Raw genomic sequence first — 26,629 nt, 5'->3', positions numbered from 1 at the left:
AATCTAGTCAAATCCCATTTTCAGGTTTTTATGATTAAAATATTACAAAGTATGTGACAAATATATATTTAGATTGAGTTGAACTTTATGTGTGTTCTTTATTTAAGTTACTGCTGCTTGGATTACTCCTATATACTGTATTTTATACAGAAAAATGCAATGCCTGTATGTTGACGGAGTTGGTTAATAAAAACAAATTCTGTTATGACCGGGCCTTAAAATGTAAATAACAAAATTAAAAGTGTTAAAGACAATTCAGACTAAAATGTTTAGTCCGGATGTTAGCAGGGAGTCAGCTGAAGCAGAGTGACAGTGAGAGAAAGGAACAACAAAGTGACTTGTTTTATCTATGTCTTGTACATCAGCGGTCGAATCTGCCATTGATGATGAATATCAGAGTGTAAGAATGGCTGCCAGGGGCCTGATGCATGATGTTGCTTACACATCTAGTAAAGGGAGATCTGTGCTCATTATCGTCCATCTCACTTAATCATCCCAACCCCCTCCCCATCACACACACCAGTATAGACTGGGGCGCTGGACTGTTTTTTCTAATTGGTGTGTATTGATGACACTGCCGCTGGTGTTGCCACAGATACAAGTCATTAATGTTACCCCCTGCCTGGTACTGAAAGACACAGACAAACACATACGCATAGTGACAGGTTCAAGAGTATCTTGTAAGAACACAGAATAAGTTGCCATGGGAACTGCTGATATAAATGAGCGAGATATGATATGTATGTGTGTGTGTGTGTATGTGTGTGTGTGTGTGTAAGGTAATAGTAGGTCGGGAGGAAAATCAATAAGCGAACATGCTTTTCAGATGCAATCCCAATCTCTTTATGTCTTTTGTGCTCCATCCATCAGCACCCTCCATCCTCCTGACTGCCTCCCCACTCACCTTATCAATCACGGCAAAGTTACAAGGTGAAGGAACGGCGCAATGTCAAGAGTTTTATTAGAATCTGACAGAGCACAACCAAAAACAGCAACACAGAAAACCATAATCACAGCATCCAGATGCAAACATTTTCTCGATGGAAAAGTTATAAACAATAATTCGTCCCATTAAGTTACAAAATTATTATATATGAAGAAAAACACTTTGCTGATAATAAAATGTAAATAAAGTAAATTTTATGATATACAGTGTTTTCAATAAATGTTTTCTTTGCAGCATTCAGAATTTCAAAATAAAGCTTACAGGGTGATTGCAGTGATGCTGAAAGATTAGTCAATTAAGAAAAATCAATCATCAACAATCTTGATAATAGATTCAAGTCATTTATCAAGGAGAAATGCGTAACATTTGCTTCTCTCAAAATGAGAGAATTTGTTCTGTTTTACTGCTTCAGATCATTGTAAACTGAGTGCCTTTGGCTTTGGTTGGACAAAACAAGACATCTCTGGGAAATTATGATATTATGGCATTTTTCACTATTATCTGACATTTTTTAGACTAAAAGAAAATTCATTTAAGATACATTTATGATGAAAATAACCCTTAGTTGCAAACCTACTTTTAAATTCCATGTGCTTCAAAAAGCAGAATAATACAAGTTAGAAAGATAAATGTGGACGAAAGAGAAACAGAATTTCATAGATTTTAATCTATGAAACAAACATGTAATGTCTTTTAGTGATAACTCCTGATTAACAATATTTTAGATGATATATCCTTCACATTTTCTGACAAACTTGTGAACCTGCCGTGTAAAATACCTCCAGAGCGACATCAAATACTACAAACTGAGCTGATGTGAGTGCACCTCAGCAGTGCAGCTCGGTAACAGAGACAGAAAGACAAATGGAGAGAGTGCATCTTGTAGTTTGAGTGCTTGTAATTCTGCGAGTTCATTTTGCCTGCGGCGGAACTGCAGCAGAATGAATATAAATGCCCGAGACCGAAAAGGAGATTGAAACAAAGTGGGGCAGAAACCAAGACAGGACCGAGATGTATCAAAGGGGAGCCAACCCCCCCCCCCTACAATCACCACACACACACACACACACAAACACAAGTACACAAAACATACTCCATCTTAGAGAGGTTAACCACATATTCATTCTTAAAGATATGCTAGCAGGTTATCATTTTACTGCTCTGCAAGTACTACATTATGATAAATTATGATAGATTTTTAAGACTTAATATGACTTCAAATTGACTTGAATATTTTTGCATCCTGTTTTGCATGTTTTGCTCATATTTATGCTCAAACATAAAATTAATCTTTAGTTCAGGGTGTTGGGGAATTAATCAAAAGGCTGCTAATGAATATATGCACATATTGACCTGATAAACTTCTGCTTCCCACAGTTACAGTAATATTAGTAATACAGGTTCCTGTCACTGTACCTTTGCTTTAATGTACATGTTTTATTCCCATAAGACGCTAGCTAGCTAGCTAGCTTCATCAAGTCACACATTACACAGTACATGCAGGGCTGTTGTTGTAAAAAGGGGCTCATAACATTTCTATAATTCATAAATTATGGTCCTTAACAAACAGCTTCAGTCACAATTTATGCAGTTACTGCAACATACGCAGTCAATGTACCTGTGGAAACAGTTACAGATTTGTTGCAGTAACAATAGTCAGTCTCTAAAATGTTCCACTGTTACCCCGACATGTTTATACGTTAGGGTTTTTCAGTGAGAACAACTCTACTTCATTTTTGCTTCATTGTTTCTGCATCATGTAAACTCTGTTGGCTAAGTCCAGCATTATCAGCCTTTTTAAGGACGTCCAGCTGAAAGCTCTGGCCTGGTTCAGGGTCAAGCTGAGGTCAAAGGTCACCACACCCGACAGGACTGTGCGCCTCGGTTCATAACTGACGACTCGGGACAGCTGAACGCTTTCCGAAACTCTTCATAGTTACTCATCGCTCCGATAACTCTGCAGGGAAACGGTGATGGTAAAGGTCAGGTTGTAAGGATTGTGTGTGAATTCATCAGTGTGTGTGTGTGTGTGTGTGTATGTGTTCACCTGTATTTCGGTGGACTATGAGCTCCACTCTGGATCTGGTCCCTGGCTGCTTCTGGTCTATATGAGTTGCATCTCACCTGCAGAGTACACGCACATTGGATGGATGATTTGATTGTCTGAGGTACGTATGTTTCCACTTCCCTGCTTTTCCATGTGCAACACCAGCAGCTAATCTGTGTTTTTATATGCTGTGTAGAAATCAGTGGTAGTAAGTACAAATGTGTACTTACTTTACTTACATTTTCTGCTAATTTATACATTAATTCCACTACATCTCAGAGACAAATACTCTACTTTTTACTCCACTACATGTATTAGATAACTTAAAGTACTAGTTACTTTCTAGGTTCAGATTAATAATACAAATGTTTTCATCAACAAATAAATTATAATATTATTATATCTGTAAGACTGTATTGATCCCCAGGGGGAATTCACAAACTACAGTATACATCAGTTAAAAGCATATAATAAGGATCTAATGAACCGCAAGCATCATAAGAAAACATATTATTAATGATAAAACAATGATAAAGAATCAAGTAAAACTCGATATTGCATGTTATTACAGTGAGCACGGTAACTTGAAAAGATGACTTGTTGTAGAAGACCGCAGGGAGCGAGACAGAGTCTAAATGAGGTCAGTGAGGTAAACAGGGGCTAGACTGTGGAGAGCTTTGAATGTTAATAGTAAGATTTTAAAGTTAATCCTCTGTGACACAGGGAGCCAGAGTAATTTAATCAGCTGAGGAGTGACATGTTCTGTGGACTTTGAGCGTGTTGTGATGAGTTCTGGATAAGTTGAAGTCGGTGAAAATGTTTATTGGGGATACCTGCCAGGATCGCATTGCAGTAGTCAATGTGTGGATAAAAATGTATTAAAATGAACAAAATTAACATTAATAAGATGTATAATTAAAGTGATGTACGGATTAATGCATAGATAATCAGAAGTGAAAATTTTTATATACACTATTTTGAAATATCTTTTAGTTTTGGTACTTTAAGTATATTTTAAAGCTAACAACACACTATACTATAACTTTTAGTCAGACAGCGATGTATGCAGTGCATCCAAGCTGGTGTATTGCAACTCTTTGTAATTAGTATGGAAAGAAAAATACAAAGGTTATTTTTGATGTGGATATAGACAAAGAGAAAAGTCTCTTACAGTAATCTGACTTTAACCACGACAAACCACATCTCAACCTCCTTCTATTATCTTAACCAAAACTTAACTACAATTAAACAAAAAAACTAAACTTAAGACGTGGCAACAGAAGTGTACAGAAATGCTCCTGCTGGTTGAAGCATGACATCGGCAGAGTGGCAAATATAGTTTGTGTGTGTGTGTGCGTGTGTGTGTGCGTGTGCACGTCCTTACATGTGCATAGCTCAGGAAGAACAGTTGGTTGTTGTTTAGTCCGATTCCAGGCAGCAGAGGCTCCTCCACACCACCTCTGCTCTCATCTACCCACCGCCTGTACGCCTGCACACAGATATAAAGAGAAAGTTTTCTCACCTGGACTTCTTAACATGACAACTTGAAAGATTTATAAATAGTCCTTTCACACACAGAACACTTGAAGTAGTGAAATACAGGCAACAGTTCAGATCAGACCTTTATTGTCCAACAAGAGGAAATTATTTTTGCAGCATAAAAACACAAATTAATGAATAAATGCAAAACTAATAACAAACACAGGTGCAGCTAATGAACAAAAGAGTAACTAACAAGAAACACATGCCAAGCTAATAACGGACACGGGTGTAACTAATAAAAGCGCCAGAGTGAGGACACGGGTATTCATGCTAGCTTACAGGCATGGTTTACTGGCACATATAAATGCCATGCAATCATCATTACCATTATTAGTTAACACATGTAATGTCATATGTCACATAAATGTGACAGGTCAAAATGTTTTCTCTAAGAAAGGCCTTTATAGCTATCTTTGCAAGCTCAAGAGAAACTTTTTATCTAAAAGATGCAGTAAAAACAGAAAACAGATCATACCCTAAAAGCCTCTCTTATTCCTCCGTTGTCGGCTATGTTTTCTGCCAGAGTCCTCTTGCCTCGCACCTACAGAACAAAACCACAGATTCTCACAAGTTATTCTTTCACCAAGTATTTACAAAAGTTACGATCAGAAATGTTCATTCTGGATAAGAGCATCCTGGCTCTGAACTATGTTTTAATGCCTTTAGGTGTGTTATTTTAAGCTCATCCTCCTGTAAATGCTGTAGATTCAAACTTGGGTTCTTACATTTAGGCCTGCCTCGTCCCAGTAGTAGTTATTATACTGGTCAATCATACACTGGGTCTTCTCAGTGAAGCTTGTCACAGACGAGTTGCTCCACCACTGGTCAAGGTTGCCGTTTTTGTCATACTTGCGACCTGTTCATGGAAAGCATCGCACGTACACAAACAAACAAACAATCACACTGTGTTAGAGTTCTCCTGTTGTGGGTAGTTTCTGAGGTCATTGTTGGCGATCAGTATTTACCGTTATTGTCAAAGCCGTGTGTTAACTCATGTCCTACTATCACCCCGATGGCGCCATAACTTAATGATCTGGAAACAGACAACAAAAGTTTAGTCACATGGCTCCTTTTCTGAGTAGAATCAGTTGCGCCCAGGTCACACCAACAAAATAATGTAATTTGAATGGAATGAATGAAATAGTTTGCAGAGAGTAGAAAAAAATCTTTTGAATAAACCATGTGAACATCAGTTAGCGACCAAGGAAAGGTATTTCCACATCCAAGCTCTATTTTTAGGAATGTCACTTTCACTTTTTTTAATTACCGCACCGACAGTGCTATTAAGAGATTTGCTGGAACTTTCATTTGAAAAAAGAGAGTTTTAGGAATTGCTTGTTAGGATTATGAATAATTTAATCTTAATATAATATCTTCAATTATATTCTGCATGAACGCATTAAGGATTATATCATTTATGGTCGGGAAATATTGATCAATGAATTAAAAAAAACTGTACATTACAGTATATTATTATATAAAACTGATTTAAGAAACATATTACGAATGACATGTAATTTCATGATCTGTGAAGCATGAGGTATTAAAGTATGCTGTTTAACCACAGCCCCTACCACTACAGTTCACGGTTCATGTCAGAATAATTATTTCAGAGCTCCACACTGCTCCCGAGTAAAAGCACGAGGTGGCATTTCTGTTAGTAGAGCGTGTCACAGTTCTTTAAACTCACCTTGGATACTCTCTCCCCCAAAAGAAGGGTTTTTGAAGCTCTCCAGCAGGGAATCCTTAATGAGAAGATAAAAATAGTTTTAGTTTGTGTGTCTACAGCCGTTCATTTACTGCAGACAGTCAGGCCTTCTTTTTATGCGTGTGTGAGGCGCAGTAATTTGTGAATAAAAAAGGGAGATTTCCTTGGGGAGGCACTATTATCTAGCAGATCACATTTCACCTCTTTTAGAAAGCACTCTCATGGTTCTCTGTCAGTTTTTGTTTGTTTTTAATGCAAATTTACAGTTATTTCTGACACTGAAATGCTTACTCAGCCATTTTAGATGAATAATAATGCACCCAAGGCAGATACTTAATTGAAATTACTGAGTTGCAGTGTAGCATCTGGACGAAGCTTCAACAGTCAAGAACTAATGAATAATCGAACAAAAAATTGAGGCCTCTGGAATCAATCATATATTGTATCTTACTGATTTGATTAGTGGAGGAACTGTAGAAAGCGTTCACAGTTGTTGGGTTTGTAAACCACCTGCAACACACACAGACACACACACACAGACACACACACACTCACAGATTATGGCATATTAATGAGGAAGTCAAAAACAAAAAGTCACATATATCAAGTTGACAGAGATTAAACCTGCCACTCACTCTGTACGTGGGACGCTCTTTCGGAGCCAGGTGATATCAGATTGGGCAATGAACCTCAACGTCTGCATCACATTCCCGTAGTAGTCAGTCTCGCTGAACGCTAGCTAAGACATACACAAATGAAAATAAACACTGTTAAGTTCTGCGCTTTTCAAAAAGCAACGCCAAACTTAAGCTAAGGCGCGCAAATATTCCACCAGGACAAAAGAAATTTAGTTTCAGCAGCCCCTCTGAGTTACTGCCAGCTTGCCATCGTTGTTCTTGTAAACTGTTAAAATATAATTTAATGTTCATTTAATGTACAACAACTTTAGTTCGAGCACACACAGAAACCCACACATGTAACTGATGTGGAGTAATGGGTCGCCACAGCGCTGCGCCCCGAGGGTTTAGTGTTAGGGTCCTCCCGCCTGCGAGCCATTATTAATTTCTGATCCCATGTTGTAAACCTGGTATGCTCAACAACTAGCTTACAACAGTGCAATACAAACCTGCTTTAAGTCTTCATTGAGGTAGGTGTCGTTCAGAATAAACTCGGGGTAGCCAACCTTAGCCAGGACTGCATGAGCCTTGAGAGAGTGAGACCACAAAGTAAACGTAATGGAGAGTTTAAACAGGTTTTTATAATCATAAACAGATTTATTAGACACTCATTCAGCATAACTGACAGTGAGAGTAAACACTGAGTAAGATTAAACTCTATAACACGCAATAAAGAGTGAGGACTTTGAGAGCCACGGTGCCCAGACAAAAAATGTCCCTGAGTCTCTACAATGGCTCTATTAAGAAATAAAGAGGCAGTAGGAACAATAAAGAGGTATTATCTAAATGCAATGATGTTGAACTGTGCAAGTCTAACATACTCGTGGTATTTACTAAAATCCAAGGTGGACCTGGTGGGTTTGAATGTTTTCAATATTGTTGTTGTAGCAAAGTTGGAGGAAGAGGAGTAGTTTGGTTCAAGGAGAGAAATACTCTGAAAAGGAATGAAAAACATTTTAAGAGTCTCCAAACACAGTAAAGCCATGACAGTATGGCACGGCTGTGTCAAAGGAAAAAAAAAGTTAAATTAAAAATGTGTGCGCACTCATGATGAAATGAGATGAAGCAGAAGCAACAGAGTATAAAGTTCATCATTACAAGGACAATATTCTGGTTTAAAGCTGCAATAATTCATACATTTATATCAGGAATAAATGAAATACCTATGTGTAATGTGAAAGGGGCCACTCATGTTGACAATGCCACACATTCACCTGCAGCTTTTAAGCCTCTTTTAGCTCATTGTTTGGACTTTACGTCATATTTAGCAGCTGAAGTGCCGAATATTTTTCTAAGATAGCAGCTAAAGAGACATATTTTGCTTGGATGAAAACATTAGCACAAAAATGTTGATTAAAGAAATCAATTTGGAGTCGAGAGTAAAGAAGAGGGAAGAGGCAAGGTGAGGTTATTACAGAATAGGAAACAGGTTTATTGCCAAGAGAAATAAAAAGTACTGCAAAGTCAAGCAATCTCACAAATAAAATAAATTAACATTACATATATTTACATATATCGTTATGTGAAATGAGCTGTACAGTTACAGTGGCTGTGGAGGTTCTGTCCAGACTGAGATGGGACAGAGGAGAAGCTGTCAGCTGTTCTCACCTTCTCTATCGCTCTCTTCTTCGTTGGTTGATCCATCCAGTTGTTCTCCTTCTCCAGCATGTCGATGAAAGCCCAGCGAACGCCCTGGATCAGCTCCTCCATCTTAGAAACACACACACATAAATGAATTAGGAGCTGATTGAGAATTAGATGTGTGATGTGACGTCCGAGAGGACATACACACGCATGCACACACTCACACACATATAGGTGTGTCCACAGCACAACGAGACCATTTACAAAAACGCAAAGCGCTCACTGTCATTTGCCCCGTGAACACACACACTCACGCACAGAGCCCAACTTTAAATGTCTGATATCATCTCCAGTTGACACAAAATACACTCAACAGGCACGTTTCTTACACACCTAAACATATACAGAAAACACTTCTCCCGTGATTGAGGACATGATGTCATGACGCACACCCACCATATGTTTCTTGTCCTCCTGGAAGTGTGTGTTAACAAAGAGGCGCCCGGTGGCATAAACAAGCGAGTTCTCGACGTAGTTAACACACTTATCCCAGCGCGGGGTCAGAGAGGTGGTTCCCGTGGTTACCTGGTGGGGGTAGAGGAGACAAGAGATGCAAGGTGACTTTGTCTCTTCCTCCACATGGCGCTGACTTACACTGTTAAGAGTTTCTCAGCCTGGGAATCTGGTGATACGTTGATATTTTTTAATAGTGATAACTTATTTCACATATATCATAATTTGTGTTTATGGCATACTATAAAGTTCATTTGTAGCTCCCTCTAAGGTCTTAAAAAAAAACAAAAAACATGGCACTGGTAACTTTCCCAGCTCTGTAATTACTTTCATGAAATTTTGGGGACATAAAAACAGAGGTGGAGAAAACAGCGTGTGCTTGCTACTCACATTTGGAAGGTTTTTAGCCTTTCCTCATTTAAAAAAATGTGAGTTTTAATATTGATTAGGGTTTAAAACTATGTATATACAGTATATGTGGCTAAAGTGGTTTCCACATTACATACTAATTCAAATCAGGTTTTATGTTTTCCAGCTGGAAAAGTGACGAAAGATGCGTGCTAAAGCCTCTTGATGTTGAGTGTGCTGACGAAGGAGCTCGTATGAGAGTTTGAGTGTTTAAAATCTCATCTCAAGACCTATTTATTCTCAAAGACATGTTTTTATGCTGCCTTGCCCTTCTTTATACTCACTTGTCATTGATTTATATATTTATTCATTCCTTGGCCCACATCTTGTACAGCTGAACTACTTGTAGGTTCAACACAAGGCTGTAAAAACTACTTTAAAGGCTGTTTTCTTTTTATTATTTAGATTTTCATATATTATTCAATTAAATGTACATTTTGTTTCCCAACAAAAAGGCTAAGTGCTGTTTCAAAGCCTTGTTCACATTGCCAGGAATTAAAATCTGGTAGAAAAAAATTTAATCTCTATAGAATAATTCCTTGATCTAAGGCCTAAAAGTAATACAAAATTAAACAAATATACTGAGGGAAGAATATACTGGAATCAGTCTATAAAATAGGCATGTTTAAACCCAAATTCAGTGGTCTAAGCCCTAAGTATATTCACACAAAAGTAATGTATACAGAGAAAACAGTATAATCAATAAAAAATGGAAATTGGACACAGCTAAAATTGGCTTGGTTCCAGTCATCTGGGTACATTTAGCAAATGTTTAAAGAAAGTCATGAGTTAATTTGATTCTGGGTCAGATGTATATTTTGTTAAATAAACTAGGAATTCAGGATTAATTTAAGTTACATCCTGCACTATGAGAGTTAAAAATAGAGGAACAGTAAGCACGACTAAATGTAGACAGCTGAAGTCATGCGTTCCTGGTCTGTTTCTTCTGTGTACCTGCACAGTACAAATTTAAACAAATTCCAGTGTTTCTCAGCCAAACACTTTCCATGCATGCTGTATAAAGTGGGACTTCACCAGTGGCTAGAAAGCATGTATCTGCAAAATGTCAACTTTTAATGGAATTTTTAAAAAGCCCCGTTTCAAGCTTTTTTACTCTTCATATTTTACATAATTTAATAGGGTTTTTTTGCCCCTCAACCCATAAAGGAGCTTTTAATTATTAATCTAAAAACTTAAAAATCACCAAATATGGACATAGATTTTGGAAGATCCTTTCTGTACCCACCCGAGCATAGTCCAGGTATCTGTAAAGAAAACGACGGCTCAGAGTGGTGATCCTGGAAAAAACTGTCCTCCATTGCACGTAGTTGGCTACAGTCCTGAAGAGAGAAATGAGGGACATTAATAAAAAGCCTACATGTAATCTCATTATACACCATCTACTTATAATGAGAAGCAGGAACCCTCAAGCCTCAATGTGTGCTCATCTGTCTGGCTGTTCCCGTGTGTGTACCTGGGATCTGTGGCGTTAATGAGCTTGAAAAGGTCCTTGAAGTACTGCGGAGCTCGGACGATGATGGGCTCAGAGGAGGAGATCGACCGAACCGGGTCGTCTTTAGACTCCACCACAGCTTTTACAAAACCCAGCCAATCAAACTACACACAGACGGACCAGGAGACATATACAGTAAACATCACTCATATAACATATGGGAATAAAACCATTATTGAAAAGCAAATGTTTAGAGTTTTTGCTCTTTTTTGACAGAAAAATATTTGATTTTAAAGGAGAAAAACTAACCTTGATATGGGATCCAAATTGCTAACAATATGTGTGCATTTTGGGCAATTATTATCTTTATTTACGTGGTATTGTCTTGTAAAATTGCACAGATTTTCTTCTTTCTTTTATTCTGAAGCTTAATATTAAGCTAAACTGCATCATGTCCATCAAGTCTGACACTGATACATTTTTTGTAATTAAAGACATATTAGACATTTCTGTTTCTCACTGTTTTGTGTTATGCTAGCAGCAGAATCAGTCTGTCCACCACTTTGGACTTGTTGACTATTTAGGGTCATTTTTACCTTTCTTTAAACTTTTATTCTCAGGATAGAAAAGCTTCCAAAATAAGTTGGAGTTAGGGTACAATGTGTAAGATTTGGCCAGAATGTTTGTTTAAAACATCAAACAACATGTCAAAGACTTCTATGTATTGTGTTGCAATGATATCTACTGAAATTAGCATGTTAACCGGCTCGTCCCAGCCCGTCCTGTGTTGTAATACCACTTGTGCCTCAAGAGCTGATATTAAATCACTGTAGCGTCCAGTCTGCCCTCGGTTCAACATGAGAGGATGAAGTAGAGATACCCCGAGGGCTTGAGAAGAAGAGCAGTGTAGAGATAGATCTGGCTATGTGAGACTAAGTTGAAGGTGACTTACAGCCCCCAATTAATGTCAAATAGCAAGCCATAACTATAGACCGAAGCCACGTGAAGATTAAAAGATAGCGGTGTTATTTTGTCTCAGAGTTTCAGCAATTTGGTCAAATTTTGCCCATTCTTTACCGGCTGTTGTGCGATGAGGCAAGATTGTAAGTTTGGAAGGTTCACTATACTTTTTTAAGGACATTGCAAGGTTTATTACACGTCTCTAACTGTGCACAGTCTTGATCAGTGTCATCTCTGCAATGAGTAAATCATGCAATTCTCACATTGTACCTTTAATGTCACTTCAAACTGTGTACAATACAAATATGTGGTATTTCACTGATCCACACCTGGTGGAAGATCTGTTACGTTTATAGAGCTTGTGTATGTAAAATAAAGACTTTTGTCGGGTTGTCTTACATAATAAGTCATTAAAGAATTATGCAGGAAAAAACAAGGAGAAGATGGTATGGTTCTGAAACATTAATAGATGAATTAGATTTCTTTGCATTGTTGTATCTGTATGCATTTAAAGTACCTGTGGTATGGAGCGCTGCAGACGAGAGAGTGTGTATTTGTTGTACATGTTCTCACTGGTGCGGTTTTCATAGGGAATCAGGATCTGCAGACACAATGAGCAGTGTCATACTGACATGAATGATCCTAAATTTACAAATAAGATAATTTCCCTTTATACTGATGGTGAATATGATGAATCAATTCCATATTTCACAGTTATTAACGGATTGTAATTAGCTCCAGAGCCACTGAGGCGTATGAAATCATCTCCATACATTAAGTGGGATTATATTTATCTGAAATGATGTCTTTACATGAGCCAGTTTTGTCTCGAAGGCAAGAGCCTTTTCCATCTGGGTCAGTGCTGCTTTCTCTGGAGCGCCAAGCATGAGGGCTGTATCTACCATCAAACTAAGCAACGCTGCACGATACTGTAGAGAAAAAGAGGGAAAGAGAGAGGCAGAAAAATGTTGCTTGCAGGACTTGTAATGGAGTATTTTTGCAGTGCAATATTAGTACTTTGGCTTAAGTATATATTCAGGATATGAATACCTCCACTACTGTTTTAAAATCATACAAAACACATAGAATAAAAAAACAGTTAATAATATAGAATTTTTCTCAACATAATTACTATGTTTTAGACAATGAAAACAATATGTTTGGCAAATAAGTATCATAGAAATATTAATAGGTCACAAAAAACAAGTTTGTAGATGGTTAAAAAATAGATGTTTTAGCTAACAGTTGACACAGACGGATGCCAGGAGTCCTTTTATCCACTGTTAGTACCCCTTTGCAACCTAAAGTCGAGGTTTAATGAAGTGTGTCTGCAAGGCGGCTAGAGCAATATATAGTATGAGTTTTTCTAGTTGGGAAAAAATGAGTCAATGCATACAGATTGCACTTTTTACTTCTGGCCTAATGAGGCAGCTATTAGTGGGGCAATCGGTATCAGCTGCCTCTTCTACAATTAACTTCTTGCCTTATGACCGTCTAGCATTTATGAAAATATAGAGTCTGGAACATTAACTGCTGATATTTCAAGTGGATTAAATTATTTTCTGCTACAATTTATCACTCAAGCAGGAAGGAAATAGCTACTGGTGGAAGAGTAGTTTTTAGATGACAGGGAGAAGGTGTGAAAGATGAAGCAAAAACTCACCGCCCGGGCAGAGGAAGTGTTGGTGATGTAGTCTTCCCTGGAGGGCAGAGACAAGGACGCCTGATCGAGCTACATGAAGATAGAGAGCACAGAATGGCTGCTGTTTTTTTGGGTTTGTTGATCTTGTAACTTTTGCTGCAGCAATAATACTGACTGAGCAAGGCTCTGATTCTGTATCTGCCTACATGTCCATGGTTCAGTTCTTTAAAATCAAACTACACATTGTGCAGATATTACATTACTCACTTTTTTTGTTTTAGTTTGTCGATTGTTACTTATCTTCAGCGCAACAATTACACACCATTCTTTTAACTGTGGTATGTAAACATATGTATTTAAGATATGTAAGTAATACATCATAGTGACGTTATCTTCATTTATTAAAGTTGCTCAGTTACTGTGCTTAAGAAGGCTCTGACATTTTAGATTTGAGTTGCTATCAACTCATGTATTAGAGTGCATATATGGTTCCCATTTTGAATACTAGTATGGTAGAAATAAAAAACATTGCGCTGGACCGAAAACAAAAGATAGTTGAGACTACAAAGTACAGAAAGGGTTTGCAAACCCAAATCCATTACATTGTTCCTTTAATTCAGTTTTCAATGTCTGAATTTAGCACAGAGAAAACAATCTGACATTTACAACTGAATAAAAGAAAGAATTTTATTGATTTGGATGTACAAACCCTTTTTTTGTACTTTTTGAATACTGGTATTGTACCGTCAACTACATCATAGATGTAGTTCAGGTAGGTAGGAAGATAATCCATCATTTCGTCACCTTTATCTTGTCTTTTGTCAAAGTTACATTATTGTATGCTGGTAATGGAGTTGTGAGCAGGGACACTGTGAAACTCTTTTTAAGGCACAATCAAGTGCTCTCCGATGTTCCAAGATTTAAGGGAAAACGCATTAAAACCATGTGATATGCAGTCTAGGCTGCTGTTCAGCAGTTGACTTCCATTATTTCATTATATCATTAAATCATTGAAAGAACCAACAGGAAAAATGTTCAATAGAGTCCCTGCTAGCAAATGCATTATAGCATAATGTAAATGTATGGATTATGTACTGTAGCTCAAAATTTGTCAGGTCTCTGCAGGTCAATTGTTAGACGGTGCTGGCATTGACAGAAACTAACTGCTTCCTGGATGGTAGGAAATAAAATTTAAAAGCTCAGATGGTATGTTTTGGATAATGGTCTGCAGGAATGTAAGGTATAACCAATATGCACTTAATTGGTTAAAATCCATAAAACTACCAGTATGGTCCTTTAAAGGAATAGTTCTACAGTTGGAGAAACATGCAAAATTACTTTCTTTCTGAGAGTCAGATGTGATACCACTTTCATATCTGTCAGTTCAATCTGAATCTGCAGCCAGATTCCTTAGCTTAGGGAATATAGTAAACACTAGAAACAGGGTCAAACAGTTAGCCTGTCAACAAAATCCATCCACCAGTGCCGTTAAACCTCACTAATTAACACAATATGTCTTTTTTGTTTAATCAGTACATAACAATTTGGGGTTGCGTGTCGGACAAATAAGCATATTTTCCAAAGTTTAAATGTGAAAAACATGCATGCATAAACAGTAATTACAGTGAACTGTTCGTGGCTGACCTTGATTACGTAGTATGAGGAGTTTTTGTCATCGGGGGAGACGTACAGGCGAATCAGGACGCTCTTACTGTGCTGGTTCCTCATCTCTGCCAGTGTCTTGAGGAGGCTCCACTGCACCTCCGACCACTGATACTCCCCGCCGAGCCCATCCCCCACAACAGGCCACCGAAACTCAGGCTGCTTAAGCGTTTTCAGCATCGGTTTGGTGTCCATCTGCTCCAGTAAAGCTATGTACACATAAAAAAAAATTAAAATATAAAATTATGTACATTGTTTTGTGGGGTTGGTTTTAAAGTGTGTATTGTTATTTTTGTGTTTAAATTCCATTTCCCTTTTCTTCCATGATGTCTCTTATTGCTTTTGCTTCTGCAATGACCTAGATCTGCCATGGGGATCAATAAAAGCTCATCTTGTCCCATTTATACCATCACTGTGTCTTTGTGTGTGCTGTTGACCTAGAGCATCTTTGTGGGAACCTCTTTGTAGACATGGTGAAGAATGTGGACATATTTGAATTGTGAGAAGACTCACTTGTGCAAAGAGCTGTTTGAGAATTAAGATGTGGTTTTATAGTTAAGGTTAGAACTAGGTTTATATTTAACTTAGGTTGTGTGCTAGGATCAGACATGTAGTTGGGATTGTTAAGGCTGTGTTAGGGGCTAGTGGAGGCGTTATGTAAACAACAGTCCCCACGAAAGCTTGTGGGTGTGTTTTCTTGTATTATGGTTGTATCACAGCAAAGGACAAAAAAGTCATATTATAGGGGCTCAGATCCCATTTGGGGTTAGGGTTAGGTTAAACACACAGTATGTAATTTTCTGCTGCTAAGGGTCTCTCTCTCACATTTAATAATAACAAAAGATGTAGTTTGATGGTGTTGTGAAGTAGAATAAACCAGTAAAAAAACACTGAATAAAGCAGTTTCATGTTAAAAATCATTGTTTCTATGACGCTGTTCAGTGGACACCAGATGCTGCAAGCCCTAGCTGGCGCTAGTGTTTGCTCAGCTTGTTTCTTTGATAAATGAGATCAAGACGTATGATGACTAAAATCTTTTATCTGGTTAAAATATGTAGTCTAAGTTACTAAGATCTAAAAAGTATCATAAAAAGTATCATGTGGCTGAATAACGAGTCCATTTTATGGAAGACAGCCACAATGCTGAAACATAAGCTGATTAAAATGACGGATTTCTCTTGGTTTGAAAATTGTTGGAAACATTATTGTTTTTAGACATTTTAATGCAGAAAAGTTACATACTATATCTTTAAGCTTAGAATAAGGGAAGGAGTTGGTGTTAGACGTGTGGTGGATATGGTCAAGTGTAGACTAAGTCTCCAGTTAATTAATGTATGTCAATGCAATTTCCCCTTAAGTGACCAAACCAAGTTTGTATGTGTGTCAGACTCACTCTCATTCATACAGGAGCGATAGAGGATCTTAGCCTTGGTCACTGCCTCCAGTTCATCAGGGCCTGAAGAAGCTTCCAGTAACTCTGACAGAGAAAACCAAAAAAATTAACTATACCTGAATAAAACCTCTGACAAATATACTCCATTGAACTGCTCCAATTCCTCCACCCGAGCAGGGGCCCGGGGCCTCTGGTGTGTTCCATTTACCATTGGGAGTGACGTCACACCCGAGTTGACGGTGTTCCAGTTACAATTCGAAAAACCTCGCTCGGCCAGCCACAACTAACCAGGTTAGCTATTGTTAACGCCGGTTGAAAAAAACCCACTTTGTGCGGTAGTTATTCATAATAACCACTGTAGCAACACGTCCACAGACAGCAGCTGGACAGCACTTTGTGTATGAAAATTTCTATGAGACACAAGTACACAGAAGTGCTAATAAACAGTATAAACAACAGCTTTCATTGACTGTTGATACTCAGCAGCCATTTGGATCATGAAGTTGGGGTTCTCCCAACTTTCCAATTTGGAAATCCAACTCAAGGGGGTGTACCGACTTTGAACTCGGAAATTCCGACTTCCCATGTCAAATTGAACGCACCATTCATCCATTCCCGTAGGTAGAGGTCTGCATGCCTGTCGGATCCTGTTGTGGCCCGACACACTGGCTCGATTCGGGCCGGGCTCGGGTCAATTTCTTTTTTTATAGATCAAGAGTCGGACTCGGGCTCATTTAACTTCACTCTTTTTTACTGTGCCCATATACGCGCAGAGCACACATAGGCCTCAATGTGAAATATTGTCGTATTGATTATATTCTATATAGCCTAAGTAATAGAACATGGGCTACTTGTGTATTACTATACATGCAACAGTTGATCATGCAGAGTGAGAAGTTGGAGCATGTGTGCAAATATCTAAAAGAGCACGCGTCAGAGACAGCGTGAAATTGATGTCGGGCTCGGGCTGAAAAATTGCAGATGTAATTGGGCTGGGGCCGGGCTGGGCTTGAACACCATGGGCCAGGGCCGGGCTAGGGCCGGAGTTTTGTGACCGTGCAGTGGGAGTGGAAGGGGCTGGGCTCTTCGGTGCCATCCCCATCACTCTGTGTGACTCCACAGTGGACAATATGGAGTCCTTCAGCTTCCTGTGCACCATCATGTCTCAGGATCTCAAGTGAAGCTGATGTTCAGCTCCCTCACCAACAAAGTTTGGCAGAGGATGTCCTTCCTGCTGCAGCTGAGGAACCTGGCAACGACAATGATAGTGCAGTACTACATCTACTACATCACCATGTAGTATGCTGCTGCTACTGCCAAGGACAAAGGCTGCAATCTACCATCCCTCCAGGACCTGAGGCGAGTATGCCTCCAGGACACTGAGGCGAGCAGGAAAGATTGTGGTTGATCCCTCCCATCCCGGACACAAACTGCTTTAGACAGTCCCCTCTGGCAGAAGGCTGCGGTCCATCAGGACCAAAACCTCACGCCACAAGAACAGTTTCTTTCTATTTGCAGCTGGCCTCATCAACAAGTCCCAGGATATGCCGCATTGGTTTTTAATCTTCTTTTTTATAACTTTCTAATCATAAGTCTGACAGTGTTGTAGGAGTGCAATGCTAAATCGGTGGAGCACTCCTTTATGTCTGCAAAGACATTCATCACAAGTCAATAAATGTAGACCTTTCTGTTTTCAAAGACTGCCTTTAACCTTGTTTATGGCATCTACTGGAATTTGTATTACAAAAGAACTCACTTCTTTTGTATTTCTTCTCACGTTTACCAAAAAGAGCTTGTAGTTTCTTTTGATTCTTTTCTTTATATCAGTTTTTAAGTCAAGTGTGCTTTTATCAAAAACACACCTTTGAGTCGGATGTCTACATGCTGCCGCAGCCAGGGGTAGATGCCATATGAGGACGAATCCTCTGGGATTGGGTTCTCCTTTAACCAACCACCACAGGAGAAACTATAGAAGTCCTCGCAGGGGTTAACGGACTGATCCATTTTACTCAGAACAGACCCCGCTACAAAAAGGAAGGAGACAAAAACAACAAACCAAAGTCAGTGAGCCCAAATAGTAACCTTTGAGCATCAGATTATTAAACACAACAAAAATATCTCATGCTCAACTGGTTAACATACAAACAACAGCGGATGCTCAGTAATTGTAATTGTAGGTGATGTGACTGTTTATCAACACTCCTCACCTGCTTCAATGCATTCTGGGCTCAGACAGAACTCCTCCTGACTAGATTTTTGAGAGACTGGGGGAGAAAAAAAGAGCTGAGGATGAAGCTTGATAGCTGAAAAGTAAAATCACACTCTGACCGAGACAGTTTTGATAAAGGTTGCATGCATGATCTTTTGCAATACTAACCCACTTCACATGTATATACAAATTTTCATCGACTGCATGGAGGCCAGTGAGCAGAGTTGGGATGTTAACTGCCTTGCTCAACAGAAGTTCAAATGGAATTTTTGTGCACACATTAACATAATCAGTAAATGACCAAACGGATATCCATGACAAACCTGGGAAACGACACGGCGGGTTCAGGCGAGGAGTTAAGCAGGAGAAGAGGCATCAGAGAAGCAGTGACAGTGTGCAGAGTGAGATTATTTTCACATTTAAATCTGTGAGTTCAGGGTTTATTTCGACTTAACCAGAGTTGGTGGTTGTTGGAATGGAAAAAAGACTAACCAAGACAGTGAGTTTTAATTTGTTTCCATTTAGTTTGAATTAATTGTTTTTTTTATGGTGAGTTAAAACAACATGATGTAGTAATTGTATCTTAAAATAACAGCTTCTAAATAATTTTGATGGTACACTGACTTGTAATAGGGAGAATAGCGTCTCCTATAGCCACTCCTGGCCCGGAGCGCCTGGTATTGCACTACGTAGCATTGGAATCCTATCCAGTGCTAGCTAGGAAATCTATTGTAATGCTTTATGGCACCACTTAACACACCAACAAGACTCTGCAGGAAGCTGTCGGGTCGGAAATAAGGACCGGCCGGGCCAGTAAAAGACCTGGTCCCTACCCTAACCAACGTAATAAACTCAATAAAATTACTCTATTAGATTTCTTCTTTAGTCAAATGACGGCGTAGTCAAAAACTTCACTGGAGACGGTCAAGAGTCGGTGCAAAAGAGTTTATTCCAATAAAGGACCGATAAACCCGAGCAACATCCCTGCAGGTCTCAGGATGGAACCGAGTTGGTGGTCAGCGAATATCGCCTTATATTCACCTTAAGCTCCACCTTGTCCCTCCTTTCAGGTGGGCGTTACATCTTAACTCCTCCTTATCTCCTCCTTCTAGGTGGGCGTTACTCCTTAACTCCACCTATGGTGTTCACTGACCACTCCTCCCCTTTGGTGGATTTCCTATCCTCTACTGCCATCTAGTGGCCTTTTTCTTGTACTGTTTTACCAAATTAACCCTTTCATTAATGTTACAATTTCCACTTTTTAACTATTATTACATTTAATTATTGTTACCATTTATCTCTCTTTATATTTTTTACATTACTGGATTAGAAATCCACCAATATGTTTCAACTTCAGTCCCACCGTATTTTTTTAAAAGTTATACAGGCATAGTTTGACACCATTAAAACTTAAACACTTACAATCGTATTTTTTAAAAGAATTATTTTTTAATTAATTTGGAATAAGCTAGCTCAGTATTTGCAGTATGGATTTCATGGCAGAATCTGCAAAGAGACAGAAGAAGATGTTGTCGGAGGAAGAGAAAAAGAGAGATCAAACGACCGGAAACAGGAAATATTGGACTGGCTTTGCTCATTGGTGTGAGCTAGAAGAGCTGAAAGGATGCAAGACAGATGCTAAGCAGGCCTTCTTGCTGTTGGACTACTAAGTAATAACTTATTAGCTGGCTTGCTTGATGTTTGGCTGTGTAGCAAAGTTGTCAACTTGTTTTTGATCATAAGTAACAGTGTTACCCACATATAGTCTTTACTTTGGCGGGCCGCCTGGATATATTATTAACGTCCGTCAAAGTTTATTTGGCGACACATTTTACCATTTTGCAGAGAAACACAGAGATATTAAGTTACAAGGCGTGGACAGGTGGTTATTTCACAAGCACAGACAAGGTAAAGCAACGGGGATTGTCTGAGCAACAGAGAGAGCTGGAGGTGAGTAAAAAGTGTTTTGCAGTGAAACAGTAGCTGTCTGTTCCGCCAGCTGCCTTCTCTCTTTGGCTGGATGTGGATGTCGAATTGGCCGACTCCTCCAGATATTTGGCATGCTAGATATCTGGCGGGCGTTGGCGATGAGCCAGTGATGTATCAGGGAGCCGTTTTGATGCGTCGTTATGTAACACATAATGACTTCCGACCGCAGATCGACCGCTGATTTACCCCGAACACAGCCTGACAGTCTCCGACCAGCAAATCAGGCTAAATGTCGTGTAGCGTGAACTAGGCTTTAATCGTCAAGCTTCTAATACAGAGCACAGTGCGGATCAGTATTTTGTTAAAAAGTCAAAACATAAATGTTACCTAAAAGAAAACAGTATTTTATACTGTATTCTTGAAAAGGTTTGGGTGGACTTCAGGCTTTTTCACTTTTCAAACCTATTCCTTGCACAAAAAAGGTATACAACTCAATAAAGGAGAGGGAAAAGCCAAAAAGCATAATATGACCTCCTTAATATAATACAAACTATCAATGAATGAATGAAGCCTGGAGAACTGAAAATGATACTGATTATCAAAGGGAAGTCAAAAAGGGACATTCCCACATTCACTCTTTATCAAAATGGGACAAATACAGACCAAAGTGCAGCTGATACAGCTGGAGAGCTCTACTAGGAGAGTAAACAGTTAGTGGATTAAATTTTTAACCTTATGCCTGCCAGCACCAAGGAAAGCCTCCACGTACAACCACCACGCAACTTCTAGCTGTGTGACATCACTCGCTACCATCACATAGTCTTTATTTACACAGTGATGCCTTGAATCACAAGCAGTTCTTGAGTAAAATATACATCAGGTTGTTGACGTAAACTTGAAGGTCAGTTGTAATTCTTACACTTCTAATAAGGGCAATCAAAATGCCACAAGAAGACAGAATAGAGCCACCCACTGTTTACACTACTCGCAGTGTGACCGCAGCCTTGCTCGTTCACTTTCATTCCTAGAAGGTGAACAAAACTTTGCTTGTCTAACTTCTTGGCAGAAACCACTGTTTTGTGATGTGGCTCTGAGGGCGAACACAGGCAGCACAAGCCCATGAAGTGGGCTGACAGATTTAGAAATCAAATCCCCATTGTGAACGGATGAGTGGAGCGTTACAGAGCTGCGCCGCAGTGTCTGACCTCGAAGGTTGACTGGTCTTGCTGTCTAGTTAGAGATGTTTGCAAGAGTTGCTGAATGTTTCACCCACTTTTAGTCACAACTTCACCCTGCATGACCCTCTTGGCCTGAACTACCTCGACCACTCCGTCAGAAACATGCACATGCACAGATGTCTGAGGCTCAAGTGTCCCTGCTAATACCAACCTCATGTTCATTACTGAGATACAGGCTTGTACACAAACACACATTTAAGAGGAACACTCTCTAAACTTGTTAAAAACAGTGAAAAATCAAAGAAACACTTGGCATTCCTTTGTCAGGTCATTCGCATGGCTGGAGACCAAAGGAGGGTTTTCATTAGAGTGGGTGTGTGGTACTGCACACATAGGCACATAACATAATTACACTTCAATGCTACCACAAGAATGTTTGCTTCCCTCAATAATAAAAAAAAAAACAATACTTACCCCTCCCAGCCACGACCATCTAGACAAACACGCACTACAGAAACCACTGAACTACTGAAACAGTCGGCATGAAGAGTGGCTGTTAAAGTTCTAGTTTGACATCTTGGAAATACGCTTATTTTCTTCCCTAGAGTTAGATGATAAGATCAGTACCACTCATATGTCTGGCCGTCAAATATGAAGCTACAGCCAGTAGCTGATTAGCTTAGTTTAGCACAAACACAAAGCTAGCTTGGCTCTGCCCAAAGATTACAATTCTGCCCATCAGCATCTCTAAAGCCCACTAATTAACATGTTATATCTTGTTTGTTTAATCTGTACAAATATATATATATAAAACTGACAGGTGGAGTGTGGAAGTGTGGATTTGTAGAGGGCTGTGCTGGACTCACAGTGACCTAACTCTTGTAAAAATATAAATATGTGTTGTTTTACACTTGTACAGGTGAAATAAAAATAATAATGTAATAAGTTAATTTGTGAGCTTCAGAGGTGCTGTCTGGCTGTAGCTTCATATTTAACGTACAGATATATACAACTAACTTGTTGTTTTTTGGATTCAAAAAGTTATTAAAATGGTTAAGTTTGCACTTTCTAACATTTGAATTATCAGGCTTGTGTCTAAAATGTAAGATTTCTCTTTCTCCTTTGAGCCAGTTCATTAAGCTCACAAACAGTAACTCCAAGAAAATAAGGGAAGTTGCCAGAATCAACTGCTTTTTTCCACTCAGATGCAGTAAGACTGACAAATGAGTCTTTTCTATAACAGCAGCAAACATCTGGAAATAAGTAACAGCACTACATACAGCACTTTTAAAATCAAACTTGAAGTATGGTTAAATATTTGATTATGAATGAAAATGTGATTATTTGTACATTGCTTACCTATGTTTTATATAGTTTTTTTAACATTGTACATTTTGCATTGTTTTATTTTACATTTTGTTTTATATCTTTTATGGCTTACGTAAAGATATTGTTGAAAGGTGCTATACAAATAAACTTGACCCAGGAATCAGGTCATGTTCCCTCTTATTTTTCTCAACACACATTTCTACAGACTACGGGTGCACTTGGCACATGTATATTGACGATTTTTTTTTTTTTTAAAACATTAGTGTTATTAATTAATGTGCACTGCCCCCTACAAATAACCAAATACATACACACCCTACTCATTAATCTGCCACACAATTCCTTGCTAATTAATTTCACATTCTGCAGGAAATAATACCCACAAAGTGTCAACACACACATTCTTTACTCTTTTCCCAGAGTTCAAATTGACTCCCACAGTGCATTATGGAGAGTAAGAGGTTCTGCATGTGGGCGTGTACTGGAACCTTATATGAACCAAAAATAGTTTGACACAAGTTACCCGCGAGCCCTCTACAGAGACCTTTGCTCCCACTAGTGTGCTTGTGTGTGTTATTTACAGTCTGCATGTACTATAATCTGAGGACAGTGCATGATACATTTGGTTGAATTCCTTACAAATTATAATGCAGGTTGAGTAAAAAATGTTTGAATCTCTTTATGTATGCTTGTGTGTGCGCGTGGTGGACTTACCCAGTATGAGTGCAAGCAGCAGAGCAGCACAGAGACACACACACATGGCCAGTGCTATCCTGTAGAGACGAGTGTTGCCCCTCTCAGGTTTAACCCCGCCACCACCTAAACGCTCCAGTTCCATGACTTACTATATCAAACGTACATAAAAACACACACACACACACTCACCCACACTCCCTAAAAATCTAACTTTATGGTTGGGGAAGCACTGAGCTGAAAAAACTGAAGAAAACAGGAGAGCAAAAACTTCTGACAGAAAAAGCTGCAAAAAAAATCTAATTTATGGAGAAAAGTAAACCCAAAAAGTTATAGCAACATCTACCTGAAATTAAAGAAAATCTTTCCCTTTTTTCACACTCTCTCTGTAGCTTCTGGTAACTTTCCCACAATAACAGCAGACGTTATTCACTTTTCCAATCTGTCTCTCTGCTGCTGCTATCTGTCTATCTGTAGCTACTCTAACTTCACCCTGGCTCTTCACACAGTTCCTCCCTCCCGAGCTCATCACTCCTCCTCTCCCCCAACTCTCCTCCCATCCCTCCCTCCATTTAGGACAGAAGGGACCAGGCTTCCCAGTGATGAACAGAGATCATTAAATAAAATCACTGATTAAAACCAGAGCATGATCTGTGAGTGCTACTGTGCAGCATTAGAGGCTGCAGACCTCGTTAGTAGCGTAAGCATAAATGTGAAATGTGTATGTGTGCTTTATATATGTGCATGTGTCTAATCTAATGTACTAAACAGCAGAGTGCTCTCAGATCAGACAGTCGGTAGACCAGAACAAAATTAGACTTGCATACACACACAGAGGACACCGATTACAATTGATCAATCTGATGATGATGATGATGACATCGCCGCCTGTAAAAACACATCAGTGTTCTTGTCAGGATGCATCAATAGTTTCTTTGAAGGGGCAGGGGCGGTGATGACAATGACACCACAGCTACTGGTTGGTCCACAACCTCCCCCCTACTGTGGTAAGAACTCTTTCTGCACATGCACATTAGGGTTTGGGGTGTCGACCACAAAGTCCTTATATAGACTTAACTTCCTGCGCTGCTAAAAACACACATTCATCACGCAGACACATCGACCACGATGCTATTGTTCACCAATGTGACTCACAATCACTTGTTTTTATCCTTATTGTTTAACATCTCAACTGGGACCGTTTGCTGTAGTTTTGATTGTCTCTGCTCCTCTTTTAGCGTCTAATTTTTAGCCCTGTTAGCAGCATGTAGGTATGGCCATGTTAGTCTGTCAGTTGGTCTGTCCACCACTTTGGTCCAGACCTGTGGTGTTGATGTTCTTTCTGGAACTTGTGGCTTTAAGTTTAAGGATGCACCACATCACCTCATGCACCACACTCTGAAGGATGCACTTTAAAGTTTGTGGATATCCAAACTGGACTTTTGTGAAAACACTGTAACAAGTTCCAGGAAGAACACCAAAACTACAGGCGAGGAGGAAAACAAGAGTAAATGCAACAACACTGTGATTCTATATGTGTCAGGAGTATCAGAGAAACTCAGAAGGATTTTAACAAAAAACCCATCCCTGTGTTTTACTAAACTAAACAACCACTACACAAAATGCATGGCTCAATGCAGAAGGGCTAACTCCTCAGGTCAAGACTCAACAGTTTATTTGAAATATAGGGGACACTCTTTCAATGACAACAAAGACATATTGGATAGTTGGGGACAGATGGTTTGAAAGAGGAGTCAAAGAGCCAGCTACACCAGGATCGAGAAACCATCTCTCAACAGGGAAGGAGGTCAGCGACACCACTTACCCCAACACATATAATGCTGTCCTTTCATCCCTTTCCAGGAGCTCGCATTTGACCTTATATGTCAACGCTAATGATGGTCATTCAGATTTGGCCTCAGGAGATTCGAACAACCATGACAACTGTTGTAACAACAGCCAGGAGCACTAACCAATCAAGCGGTATCCATCACGTTGATAATAACCCCACAGAGGTTATATAGCTGAGACTTCCTGCCTATCAGTCAGAACTAAATAAGAGGCGAAATGTCTACAAGTATCTTCAACCAAGGCTACTATGACCTGGATGACATATCAACATCAACTACATGGATTGGCTCAAAATGTTGTACAAATGTTCCTGGTTCACAGATTAAGTATTCTAATGACATTACCTCTAGCACAAACGTTTTTTAATGAAATATCTCAACAACTTTTGGATGGATCACCATGAAATTTTCTCCAGACATTTATAGTCCCCAGAGGATGATTTGTAATCATTGTAACCTCCTGATGTTTGCATGTGAACACTCTTAAAAAAAAGAAGGTGAACATGGTAAACATCATACCTGCTAACAAAATCATGCTAGCATTGTCATTGTGAGCATGTTAGCGTGATTATGTGACCATTTAGCTCAAAGCACCCTATGTCATAGAGCCACTAGAGCCCATCTTTCGATATGAAGCAGACAGCCAGAACATGCTAAATATCTGCACTCTCCTCCTCCTCTACATCGTCCCCCAATGTCTGTTTACACAAACATTCTTTCAGGCTGTCATTAGTGCAAGATAAGCAACCGAAACACTCATGCAAGGACACATAAGCAATATTTTGTCATAGATTAGGGAAAGACAACCAGCCTTCAAAATGTCTTATCTGAACATAGAGATACACACGAACTCCTGAACTGCAACATGGTCTTCCCACATACTTTGCCCTAATAAGTCAATGATAA

General features: G+C 39.1%; 1 protein-coding gene across 1 annotated transcript; it reads right to left on the bottom strand.

The window, feature by feature from the left end:
* Positions 1 to 937: 937 nt before the first annotated feature.
* Positions 938 to 24,374, bottom strand: phex (phosphate regulating endopeptidase homolog, X-linked). Its single transcript, XM_038731869.1, has 22 exons — positions 23,895 to 24,374; positions 18,743 to 18,799; positions 18,398 to 18,559; positions 16,536 to 16,619; positions 15,125 to 15,351; positions 13,502 to 13,570; positions 12,651 to 12,767; positions 12,356 to 12,439; positions 10,900 to 11,042; positions 10,672 to 10,765; positions 8,961 to 9,089; positions 8,529 to 8,630; positions 7,370 to 7,447; positions 6,879 to 6,982; positions 6,695 to 6,753; positions 6,226 to 6,280; positions 5,501 to 5,568; positions 5,261 to 5,391; positions 5,011 to 5,076; positions 4,378 to 4,482; positions 2,994 to 3,070; positions 938 to 2,903 (listed from the first exon to the last, which is right to left on the bottom strand). Exons 1-22 carry the CDS (start codon positions 24,016 to 24,018, stop codon positions 2,801 to 2,803), a joined length of 2,238 nt encoding a protein of 745 aa, XP_038587797.1. The 5' UTR covers positions 24,019 to 24,374; the 3' UTR covers positions 938 to 2,800.
* Between the last annotated feature and the right edge of the window lie 2,255 nt (positions 24,375 to 26,629).

Source organism: Micropterus salmoides, unplaced genomic scaffold, assembly GCF_014851395.1.
Source record: "Micropterus salmoides isolate LMB-PRFRI ecotype aquatic unplaced genomic scaffold, ASM1485139v1 Ms_hic_scaffold_1, whole genome shotgun sequence".
Lineage (NCBI taxonomy): Eukaryota > Metazoa > Chordata > Actinopteri > Centrarchiformes > Centrarchidae > Micropterus > Micropterus salmoides.
Note: the sequence above shows the minus strand (reverse complement) of the source record. Positions and strands in the feature narration are given on the sequence as shown.

Excerpts from the sequence above, each read along its gene's own strand:
- phex (XM_038731869.1), bottom strand. The coding sequence starts at position 24,018 with ATGGAACTGGAGCGTTTAGGTGGTGGCGGGGTTAAACCTGAGAGGGGC. Across the intron at positions 12,768-13,501 it reads ACACTTCCTCTGCCCGGGCG|TATCGTGCAGCGTTGCTTAG; the intron begins GTGAGTTTTTGC and ends TTTTCTCTACAG. Across the intron at positions 3,071-4,377 it reads TCTTCCTGAGCTATGCACAT|GTGAGATGCAACTCATATAG; the intron begins GTAAGGACGTGC and ends TGTACTCTGCAG.